General features: G+C 42.5%; 1 protein-coding gene across 1 annotated transcript; it reads left to right on the top strand.

Moving 5' to 3' along the window:
* The first annotated feature begins 9,036 nt into the window (after nt 1-9,036).
* LOC139381039 (transmembrane protein 74-like) lies at nt 9,037-10,994 on the top strand. Its single transcript, XM_071124266.1, has 2 exons — nt 9,037-9,160; nt 9,820-10,994. The coding sequence occupies exon 2, from the start codon at nt 9,882-9,884 to the stop codon at nt 10,728-10,730; it is 849 nt and encodes a 282-aa protein (XP_070980367.1). The 5' UTR covers nt 9,037-9,160; nt 9,820-9,881; the 3' UTR covers nt 10,731-10,994.
* Nucleotides 10,995-12,251: the final 1,257 nt, after the last annotated feature.

The following is a 12,251-nucleotide window of genomic DNA, read 5'->3' as shown; positions in this document are numbered from 1 at the left end:
TGTTAACATCTGACTTTAACTGTAGGCGGATGCGGTGGATTGAAAGGCATCCAATGCAAAAAATGATGTTGCTAGTCTAAATTGGCAGATTTTGATGGGGATTTTATGTTAGTGAGATTGACGTACCGGTTCATCAATCAACTCTAGGGGGTTTTAAGCACAATAAATGTGTAGCATGTTCCACAAATTGCATTTATAACATATCACACAAATTGCAATGGCTGAATGGCTGAAAAAGTGAATGATGATAATGCATCAATTAGTTAACGGTCTTGTCCGCTGAGACCCATCTGCTCCTGTGTGTTATTACTCTATTATTGTCATGACTCTATCGACCCATTCCGTATCAGTAGCGTGATAAATATATTATGTAGCAGAATATCATCACAATGTGACAGAAGTATAGCCGTCCTCACAGGCAGAGTTCAGGAGGTTAAGATCACACATTTTTCAAAGTACAGATGGAGAGAGACTTAATTATAACTGGACACCCTTAGCACAATACATTTAATATAGTTCAAGATGACCTCAGTCTAATAAGTTATCGATACAGATTGAAGGGTTGATTTGGGGCATCGAATCCCAAGGCTGATGTGATAAATCTCTGGGTTGACATCAATCAAATGGTTGCTGTTGTCAATATGTCAGGTTACTGCTATTGTGCCCTGGAGCAAGGTACTTGTTCTTTCCAGTCTGCCGTGGGTGGTGTGTTGGGTTACAGCAAAAAATAACAATCAATGTGCAAATGGCCAATAAAAATATCCCGTTCTAAAACCTCACTGTGATTGGACATTTAAGCATGATTCAGTAAGAGAATAGTTATGGACAAATTGCAAATAGAAAGACTTGGGGAAATGCATCCACCAAAATTGTGTGCTTTTGTTTTGGTCAAGGAATACCTAAAGAGATATGAAACACAATATGGAATCAATACATCCCCCCCCCCCCCCCCCCCCAATGTGCAGAAATAGTTTTGAATGCATTTTATTGAAGGGAAACAATAACAGTCTTGAACACAAAACAAAAATGTGAAAGAACAGAGGCTGCTGTGCGGGGGAGGCACTCCCTTCTTTGAATGTGTGGGGTTATAAGTGCCTTCCCCAGCTCCAGGAACACCCTCCTCTTGTTCCAATCAGGCATCCATAGGGTTGATCTTGTATCACGAAGGCATTGTATGAGGACACATTAATTATGTTATGGAAGATGATGAGGAGCCAGCGGGCAGTCATCCTCCTGCAGCTGTGAGTTCCAATCCCCTTGTCCAGGTTGTCCACGCCTCCTTTGTTGTGGTTGTAGTCCAGGATGATGGCTGGCTTCCTGTCTTCACGATCACTGATCTCAGCCGTTTTGTGCAGTGTGCTCATTCTTGTTCCTCTTTGGGAGGTAAGAAACTAGAGTGGTGGTGGGGGTGAAGGCAAACTTTGATGAGATGGCATTTATCCCACTTGTTGCAAGGAGTGCAACGGGGAGCTCAGGCTTGTTCATTCTAACTGTGCTAACCATGGTGATCTTCCTCTTCGGGAGCTGCTGGCTGAGTTCAATCAGTAGCACACATAATCTCAATTTCTCATTGTGTGTGTGTATGTGTGTGTGTCTTTGTGGTTTTTGTGGTGTGTAAATTATTTTATAACTGCCGTGTCAAAAATGACCCTGAAACAATCTTTGTACCCTGGTGGTGTACAGCTTTCATGGAAATGTGAACAAAGGCGATGTTTTACTTTTTCTAATGTTGGGGTCACTCTGGGAAAAGTAATCAAATTTAAAGTTTAATTTTTTTTATTTAGGGGGTTTTCTCTGCTGTTCAACATAGTGGCGGGTCATTTTTCACCCTCAAGATAACACAAGGGTTAAGTGCCTTTGAAAGTTGTATGGTGGTAGGTGCCAGGCCCACCGGTTTGATTGTGCCAAGCAAGAACTGTAATGTTGCTGGGTTTTTCATGCTCAACAGTTTCCCGCGAGTAACAAGAATGGTCCACTACCCAAAGGGCATCCAGCCAACTTGGTGTCAACATGGGCCAGCATCCCCGTGGAATGCTTTAGACATCTTGTAGTACATGCACCAAAGAATTGAGGCTGTTCTGAGGGCAAAAAGGGATGCAACTCAATATTTTAATGTTTTGTACAGTCTGTGTATTTTCAAAAATAGTCAAACTGTCAATTGAATCACCAAACTGTTTTGGTATCAATTCAATGGCACTCTTGCAAAATGGTAATGTTATTATAGAGGAAGAGGTAAAAAATGCTATTGTTCCCTTTGTTTTTCACCATGTGGACAAGTTTCATCTATTATCACCAAACATATTTCAATTTCTGAACTGCTTAGGCTAGATAATCTCCTGGGTGTGTTTGCTGAGCAAGTCATCTGAAATATAATTAAAATGTTGGGGTCATAGGTGACTGGCTGTGATGGATTGTCATTAATCTTAAGCTGACACGTGAATGTGTATCTGACTATTGCAGGGTTGTCAGGTAGGAGTCCACTAATTTATGAATATCTATCTATTCTAAAGCTTCGACTTTGATGTAATTCTATTTTATCCTAATTCACAGAATTATTTATTACAGAGCATTTTGTGAGAACATTCCTTTTCAAATCTAACTTTCAAGCTAAACTTCACAACAACAAAAATATTACTTTTTTATATTTCATATTTGCAGTGGTTTCTTTGCCAACAGACTTCTCAAGGTTTGGCATGTTTCGTCTCCAAAAATGAACGACATTTGGCCTGAAGTAAAGCTTATTTAATTTGACTAATGAACAAAACCTATCCCTGCTTCCAACCTGTGTGTTTTCCACAATAAACAGCTTTCCTGCAAAAGTATGCTCTGTATACAAAACACCAAAGAGCTGTTTGTATGACCTAATGCTAAAATCCCAATGACATGGTTTGATCACGATAATAGCAAACATTGCTCTCTCTAAAACAAGATTTGCAACTGTATGCTGTAGTACTGTTATAATTAGATACAGTAAAATTGTTTAAATGTCACGAAGAGATAGGACTAATATTTCAGTTGCATAGACATTTAGGGGCAAGCCATACCATAGCACAAAACAGCTACCAGATAAATTAGTATGCAAAGCAAGCCATGCTATGGTAAAGGCCTTAATTGATAGCATTAAATTAATTATAATGCAGAGAGTGCGAGTAGATGGAAAATAATATTAAATGATCCCTGCCTAGAAAGTTTAATCAAATGAGCAACATGAGTTAATGATTGTTGCAAGTTTTTTATCTCGTTATCTTTTCATCAAAAGATGAATGTCTTCTTTAAGCTGCCAATCTGGTTCACACACACACACACACACACACACACACACACACACACACACACACACACACACACACACACACACACACACACACACACACACACACACATACACACACACACACACACACAGCCTTGCCTTGCCTTCCTGTTTTTGCCTTCATCTTTTGAGGTGTATTCCTTCTGAAAGAGATAAAAAAGCTGATTGATATTCAGATGAGAGAAAACAGCACTACATTGTGAGAAGTTACAACATAATCCATAGTATACATGTCAGGGCAAGACCTTGGTCCAATTAGAAAAACCATTCAAGGAACCTTCAGTGCCAACTACTGAATATTTTATGACCCTGTCTAACTGTCAACCTCTACAACCGCTCTCGGATGCCCAACCTTTTAGTCCTTCATTTCTCTCTACTAATCCCTTTCTCTCTATTATACTCCCTCCTTTTCTGTCTCTAATGGAAAAAGAATATACTCCAATTTTCATTTTCTCGTAATGCTCTAGCCACCCGGCCTTGTCCCCCCTGAAAGACGTTGTCAAAACATCTCAAATGCAGCTAAGGTTTGCGTGCCCACCCTCCAAAACAATCTCTAAGGCATACGCCACTGAGCCACCTGCTTATTAATAATCAACCAAGAATTGACCTTTAGATGCCCAGAGGCTGATGCTTGATCATATTTCCTTTCGTACACTTGAAATTGCTCATAAAGGTAATTGAAATGAGTAAAATAGATTAACCTAATCATACACTGCTCAAAAAAATAAAGGGAGCACTTAAACAACACAATGTAACTCCAAGTCAATCACACTTCTGTGAAATCAAACTGTCCACTTAGGAAGCAACACTGATTGACAATACATTTCACATGCTGTTGTGCAAATGGAATAGACAACAGGTGGAAATTATAGGCAATTAGCAAGACACCCCCAATAAAGGAGTGGTTCTGCAGGTGGCAACCACAGACAACTTCTCAGTTCCTATGCTTCCTGGCTGATGTTTTGGTCACTTTTGAATGCTGGCGGTGCTTTCACTCTAGTGATAGCATGAGACGGAGTCTACAACCCACACAAGTGGCTCAGGTAGTGCAGCTCATCCAGGATGGCACATCAATGCGAGCTGTGGCAAGAAGGTTTGCTGTGTCTGTCAGCGTAGTGTCCAGAGCATGGAGGCACTACCAGGAGACAGGCCAGTACATCAAGAGATGTGGAGGAGGCCGTAGGAGGGCAACAACCCAGCAGCAGGACCGCTACCTCCGCCTTTGTGCAAGGAGGAGCAGGAGGAGCACTGCCAGAGCCCTGCAAAATGACCTCCAGCAGGCCACAAATGTGCATGTGTCTGCTCAAACTGTCAGAAACAGACTCCATGAGGGTGGTATGAGGGCCCGACGTCCACAGGTGGGGGTTGTGCTTACAGCCCAACACCGTGCAGGACGTTTGGCATTTGCCAGAGAACACCAAGATTGGCAAATTCGCCACTGGCGCCCTGTGCTCTTCACAGATGAAAGCAGGTTCCCACTGAGCACGTGACAGACATGACAGAGTCTGGAGACGCCGTGGAGAACGTTCTGCTGCCTGCAACATCCTCCAGCATGACCGGTTTGGCGGTGGGTCAGTCATGGTGTGGGGTGGTATTTCTTTGGGGGGCCGCACAGCCCTCCATGTGCTCGCCAGAGGTAGCCTGACTGCCATTAGGTACCGAGATGAGATCCTCAGACCCCTTGTGAGAGGACATGAACGTTTCCTGAATCTGAATCTAAATGTGTTATTCCGTAAAGATAAGGCACACCCTTAAGAAGTGTCATATACTTGTTTATAATCGACAGTGGCTTGCGAAAGTATTCACCCCCCTTGGCATTTTTTCTATTGGGGGTTTGGGGGTTTGTGTCATTTCATTTACACAACATGCCTACCACCTTGAAGATACAAAATATTTTTTATTGTGAAACAAACAAGAAATAAGACACAAAAGCTAAAAACTTCAGCGTGCATAACAATTCACCCCCCCCAAAGTCAATACTTTGTAGAGCCAGCTTTTACAGCAATTACAGCTGCAAGTCTCTTTAGGTATGTCTCTATAAGCTTGGCACATCTAACCACTGGGATTTTTGCCCATTCTTCAAGGCAAAACCGCTCCAGCTCCTTCAAGTTGGATGGGTTCCGCTGGTATACAGCAATCTTTAAGTCATAACACAGATTCTCAATTGGATTGAGGTCTGGACTTTGACTATGCCATTCCAAGACATGTAAATGTGTCCCCTTAAACCACTCAAGTGTTGCTTTAGCAGTTCGCTTAGGGTCATTGTCCTGCTGGAAGGTAAACCTCTGTCCCAGTCTCAAATCTCTGGAAGACTGAAACAGGTTTCCCTCAAGATTGTCCCTGTATTTAGTGCCATCCATCACTCCTTCAATTCTGACCAGTTTCCCAGTCCCTGCCGATGAAAAACAACCCCACAGCATGATGCTGCTACCACTATGCTTCACTGTGGTGATGGTGTTCTTGGGGTGATGAGTGGTGTTAGGTTTGCGCCAGACATCGTGTTGTCTTTGATGTCCAAAAAGCTCAATTTTAGTCTCATCTGACCAATATACCTTCTTCCATATGTTTGGGGAATCTCCCACATGCTTTTTAGTCAACACCAAATGTGTTTTTTTCTTTAAGCAATGCCTTTTTTTTCTGGCCACTCTTCTGTAAAGTCCAGCTCTGTGGAGTGTACGGCTTAAAGTGGTCCTATGAACAGATACTCCAATCTCCACTGTGAAGCTTTGCAGCTCCTTCAGGGTTATTGTTGCCTCTCTGATTAATGCCCTCCTTGCCTGGTTTGTGAGTTTTGGTGGGCGGCCCTCTCTTGGCAGGTTTGTTGTGGCGCCATATTCTTTCCATTTTTTAATAATGGATTTAATGGTGCTCCAAGGGATGTTCAAAGTTCCAGATATTTTTTTGTAACCCAACCCTGAACTGTACTTCTCCACAATTCTGTCCCTGACCTGTTTGGAGAACTCCTTGGTCTTCATGGTTTCACTTGCTTGGTGGTGCCCCTTGCTTAGTGATGTTGCAGTCTCTGGGGCCTTTCAGAACAGGTATATTGAGATCATGTGACATATCATGTGACACTTAGATTGCACACAGGTTGACTTTATTTAACTAATTATGTGACTTCTGGAGGTAATTGGTTGCACCAGATCTTATTCAGGGGCTTCATAGCAAAAGGGGTGAATACATATTGTAACGATCTTCTTCGTCCTCCACTAATGAGACCAATGCGCAGCGTGGTATGTGTTCATGATGTTTATTGACTGAACACTGAAAATACAAAATTACAACGTGAAATAAATGAAAACCGAAACAGTCCTGAAAGGTGCAGAAAACACTAGACAGAAAATAATCACCCACAAAACACAGGTGGGAAAAGGCTACCTAAGTATGATTCTCAATCAGAGACAACGAACAAGACCTGCCTCTGATTGAGAACCATACCAGGCAAAACACATAAACACAACATAGAAAAAAGAACATAGACTACCCACCCCAACTCACGCCCTGACCATACTAAAACAAAGACATAACAAAGGAACTAAGGTCAGAACGTGACAGTACACCCCCCCCCCCCCCCCCCCCCCACCCCCAAATGTGCGGACTCTGGCCGCAAAACCTGAACCTGTAGGGGAGGGTCTGGGTGGGCGTCTGTCCGCGGTGGCCAGCCCCCCGCAGGCATAGGACGCACTGCACCCTCCCAGCGCCCTGGAGACACAGCACGCAGCGCCGGCGCAGGGTACCCTGGGCCGAAACGGCGTACCGGAGACCAAACACGCTGGGCTGGCACAACACGGCTTGGCTGGATGCCCACTCTCACATGGCACTTGCGGAGGGCTGGCCTTTTAGCCCACCAGGCTATGAGCGTGTACTGGCGACACCTTGCGCTTGACCGCATAACACGGTGCCTGACCAGTACTGCACTTCTTGTGTTAAGCACGAGGAGTGGGCTCAGGTCTCCAACCTGACTCTGCCACACTCCCCCTGTGCAAATGAATTGTTTTAGATTCCGTCTCTCACAGTTGAAGTGTACCTATGATAACAATTACAGACCTCTACATGCTTTGTAAGTAGGAAAACCTGCAAAATCGGCAGTGTATCAAATACTTGTTCTCCCCACTGTATGCACGCACCACTTTTCCATATTTGATTTATTATAATTTTTTAAAACAACATTTTATTTCACTTCACCAATTTAGACTATTTTGTGTATGTCCATTACATGAAATCCAAATAAATATTAATTTAAATTACAGATTGTAATGCAACAAAATAGGAAAAACGCCAAAGGGATGAATATTTTTGCAAGGCACTGTACAGCCCATTCTCCCTTTGGATGTGCCAGTAGCAAGAGACACTCTATGAAGTTGTATTGGCCTCTGGGTTGCTGTCTTTGCCGCATGCAAGGTGTTTGTCCTTGGCGGAGTGGTGTAGCCTAGCTGTAGCAGATAACACCTGATGGTCTGTAAGTCTTAGACAAGTACACAGTCATATACTGTATCAGCTCTGTTCATACTTGGAATAGACAGCAGCCTGGCCACTCTCATAATGCAGGGTCAGTATTGCTTCCCAAACTTTGCTGGAACAACTGGCTAGATTAATCACTTCCCTCCTCTCTCCTCCAGCCTCATCTGCTAAATGGTAGCTTATTGGGCCATGGGCCAAAGTCCTTCACCCTATACTGCCACTGGTCTGCTGGTGATTGGGCAATTCTGTCTGATTCTGTTGTCTGTTTGTGCTCTGAATGTATAGTTGGCTCTCTGATATTTGCATGGCCTCAATAGCTTTGAATTGTGGTGCATGGGACACAGCTGAATAAAGGGATAGGATTATACTAACAAATGTGCAGGTGGATGTGACAATGGCATCAATTGAAATGCAAAGTGTTGTCATTCAGGAAAATCATTGTACTGTATCTTTTGTATTGCTTTAAAGCTTTACAAAGATGAAGATGGACTCAGAATACTGTATGTGAATTAATGACATGTACTAAAATGTTCAGGGCTAACTCTCTAGATTAAACATGGATTAAATGATGCCTTTGACATAGTGACCACTAATCTTCCATGGGGCCAGGACACAGATTGTTGTGCCAATAACCGAAAGGGAGAATCCCTGAGCAGACAATGTAAAAAAATCTGTCGTTCTGCCCCTGAGCAAGGCAGTTAACCCCCAAGAACTACTGCTCCCCGGGAGCCGATGACTTGGATGCCGATGAAGGCAGCCACCCGCACCTCTCTGATTCAGTGCGGAAGACACATTTCAGTTGAATGCATTCAGGTCTACAACTGAATAGATGCTCCCTTTCCCTTTCCCACGTGTGGTTTAATTGACAATTCACCTTGGCTATGGTTTAAATCTATGCATGTTTTCACTTGATGCAACCAAGCATCTACACGAAGTACACATCTTGAGCAGATTATTAACACAGCTCTAGTAACGTATATGGACATTTGATCAAATAAACGATATCGAATTTCCATAAGGTTGATACTTTAGGGGCAACATTATTTTAGCAATATTTATACAAGTCTATATGGAATTCAAATGCAGAGGTCCATAAGAATTAAATCCTCTCTGGTGTGTGTTTATTTGACTGCACACTGGAGTAATCTGCATCTGTTCAAGGGTACCGGGGGTAGCCAGCTCAGGTCAGCACCATAGCGAGGCCGTTTAAACCTTGCGTGGGAGGGAGGGACTACAGCGAAAATCTTTCCTCTCAAGCAGACGAGGACTCTAACATCATGTAGGCTACATTTTTGTTAAAGCCATTTAGTCATCGATCTATTATGATTATTCGATACAAAGTATTCTGGGATATGAAGAAAGTTCGACATAATGAATTCTGAAGAAGTAAGTGCTTTTATATGAATTATTTCCTGAAATACAGTAGTTTGTATTAGCTGAGCAGACTAAACAGATGCGCTGTGGCTATAGAGAAGACAACGCTATGCATGCTCCAAATACACATCGCAAAAACTATCACCTTATTTGATTAATCTTCAATATTTCACAGCGATATTGTGAAGAAGCATATTGCAAGGCGTGGAAAGCGTTTTATCTACTTCAAAAACATCCCTCTTTCTCACACAAAACAGCCTACTGAAATTATTTAACTCCATAAGAGCCCATTGGAAATTGTATGTGCCCTATGATACAGTTATATGCACTTCTCATGACTAGGTATAGTGAAGAGTGTGTTCTTCCATAATATGATAGACATTATGTTTGAAAAATAATTACTGATCATCTGTGGGTTTGCGCACTAATTGGGTACGGCTAATCTGTCACTTTAATCGGTTTGTATACATGGAGCAAATTATTTAAACCCAAACAATTGTACATTTTTGGACTAAGTATTTCTGATAACATCATGAGCATACGTGCTCAAAATGCGCTTGAAACGCCACAAATTACGCACAGGTGGCTGCCGTTTTCTCTATGCAATAATGTGATAGTTTGTAATAATCAGCCCCTATGTGACATCTGATTTGTCAATTATTTCTCATCAGGAATGCAGCGGACTGAGAACGCCGTGGAGAAATAAATGAAGTGAACCAGCGGAAAGAATCGAATGGCTTCTGTAGAGCTGCTTTATATAGATAAGGAAGGAAGAGGCAGACAACCCGTTCATCCCTGCGTCCTTGACTGGGCTTCCAATCCGGTGCATGTTCGTAAAGCTATCAGTTCAGCCGAAGGGGTGCTCTCTATCTCAGCTCCGGGCTGCAAAAGACTGTGTAATTCAACACCAAGGACGGTTCCCCATAACGGAGTTCCGCATCCTAAACACCGTCACCCTGCGGTGGAGAAGGTCAACGTGTGCTGCGACGAAGAATTAGATACATCTTTCACCTACGTCGACGAGAATGTGAATTTGCGCCTGGCAAGCCCTGTGAAAAGTGGGGAAAGTATCCACAAATCCTGGTGTAGGCCTAATGACTGTGCCAGCGACATTCGGCCGGAGGGGTTGCATGAGCTCTCTCTAATGTCAGATGATGATCTCGCATCAGAAAATTCGGGGGCATCTGTAGATTACGGTTTTATAAGCGCGGTCACTTTCCTAGTCACCGGGATCTCGTTAGTAATTATATCCTATGCAGTCCCTCGCGAGGTCAAAGTGGACCCGGAGAGCGTGTCCGCGAGGGAGATGGAGAGGCTGGAAATAGAAAGTGCCAGGGTAGGGGCACACCTGGATAGGTGCGTGATAGCAGGGCTTTGCCTACTGACGCTGGGCGGGGTAGTGCTGTCCACTCTGCTAATGATATCTATGTGGAAGGCAGACATGTACAGGAGAAAAGCCTTTGCATATTCCGAGCACTCGGGGAAACTGTATGGCTCCATCATTTTAAAAACTAGATCTAGCCCTAGTCGGTCGTCCGCGCACCTGTCTATGAAGGAAGAGATAGATGAGACCTTGAATTAAAACGCTATCCTGTTGAGAAACTACTTTGCCTTGTGTTACTAAAACAGAGCAACACAATAGAAGCAGGATGCAGGTACTCCAGACCCAAAGCGTGCAACCTGAACCCATCAGTCGGTCTGCCTACAGAACATTAGCTTAACTGTTAAAATATTAATTTGTTTTAATATTCAAGGTGATGAAATATTAATTGTCTTATACTATCATCTCCATATAATTGAATGGACATGCAAGGTATAGGCTTATTTAACCAGGTAAGCAAATTAACAAAATGATACAGAATGAATAAGCATGACAACAAAAAATGTGTTTTTTAAGAACTTGTAATTGGAAATGGAAAATGCTGGGTCACATTATTAAGGTGATCCGTGTTTTATGTGAAAGTGTCCGACAGTCAGTAATATGATGCATACACATATGTTAGAGGGAAACGTGTCTGTCCCATGAGTTTAGAAAGTGAGATGTATTAGCCCAGTCCAGTGCACCATATCAAATCTGATACGACAGAATCTGCTTAGTGGTGCACATGCTAACATCCAATGACCTTTTTTACTTCCTCAATGTGGGTGAGCATAATCCTCACTGTGGTTTCGCACTGTGTGTGTATGGAGGGGGGTCACTTAATCACACATGAAAGACTTGCCCCAGTTTATAAAGATGGACTGTGCTGTGCTGTACTGCACTGTACACTTCAAAGATCCTACTTACTTCTAATGTACTGTACCTGCAGTAAATGAAATTATCATACTTGAATGATCACGCAACATGAGAACTCACTGGATCACAATATAACAATGTAATTAATAGGTATCTTTAAGAGAAATAGGCTTTTAATTTATAGGCTAGGCCTACGCTAACAATTTTTTTATTATAGGCTACTAATGGACGTACATCCTACAACACTCTAAACCGTATTGTATTCCTTTGAGAAGTCTCAGATATGCCTTTAAAATGTTACTGGAATAGGGATCTGTTTCTTTTAACAAACCAGAAATTATGAGTGCAACAAAAACAGAAAGTGTTCTATTCAGTTCATAGAACTGTTGGTTGAGAATTATTTTCTTTATGGTGAAGTGAGACACATCACCACTATAATTTGCAATCATCTCTGTATTGTGGGCCTACTACAGTAGCCTATAAGACAAGAGGCATCAAAGGAAACGTGACACCTTGAAAATGGTTCCATCATTGCTCCACCTCTGATTTCAATTCTTCTAAGCCGTTATTCAGAATCACAAGTGTTTGCCTCCAGGGAAAAGATGCTCTTTGGTTATCACTAGGAACAGCTAATTCATGTTGTCATTTTGTGGGGCAAATTCATTTTGTTGGCTATTAATTACGCTTCCATTCGTTTGCCCTCATCATGTGTTTTCCATACTGTTCGATGATGCATATACGGTAATGGAATAAAATATACACCCCAACAACTACCGAAACATGGTGAGACTGTTGTTACTTTAACTGTAATGAGACCCTGTCTTTTGTGACAGTTGCGTAGTTATGGCTAATGTATGGTACAGTAGT

The sequence above is a fragment of the Oncorhynchus clarkii genome, chromosome 2, assembly GCF_045791955.1.
Source record: "Oncorhynchus clarkii lewisi isolate Uvic-CL-2024 chromosome 2, UVic_Ocla_1.0, whole genome shotgun sequence".
Lineage (NCBI taxonomy): Eukaryota > Metazoa > Chordata > Actinopteri > Salmoniformes > Salmonidae > Oncorhynchus > Oncorhynchus clarkii.
Note: the sequence above shows the minus strand (reverse complement) of the source record. Positions and strands in the feature narration are given on the sequence as shown.

Excerpts from the sequence above, each read along its gene's own strand:
- LOC139381039 (XM_071124266.1), top strand. The coding sequence starts at position 9,882 with ATGGCTTCTGTAGAGCTGCTTTATATAGATAAGGAAGGAAGAGGCAGA.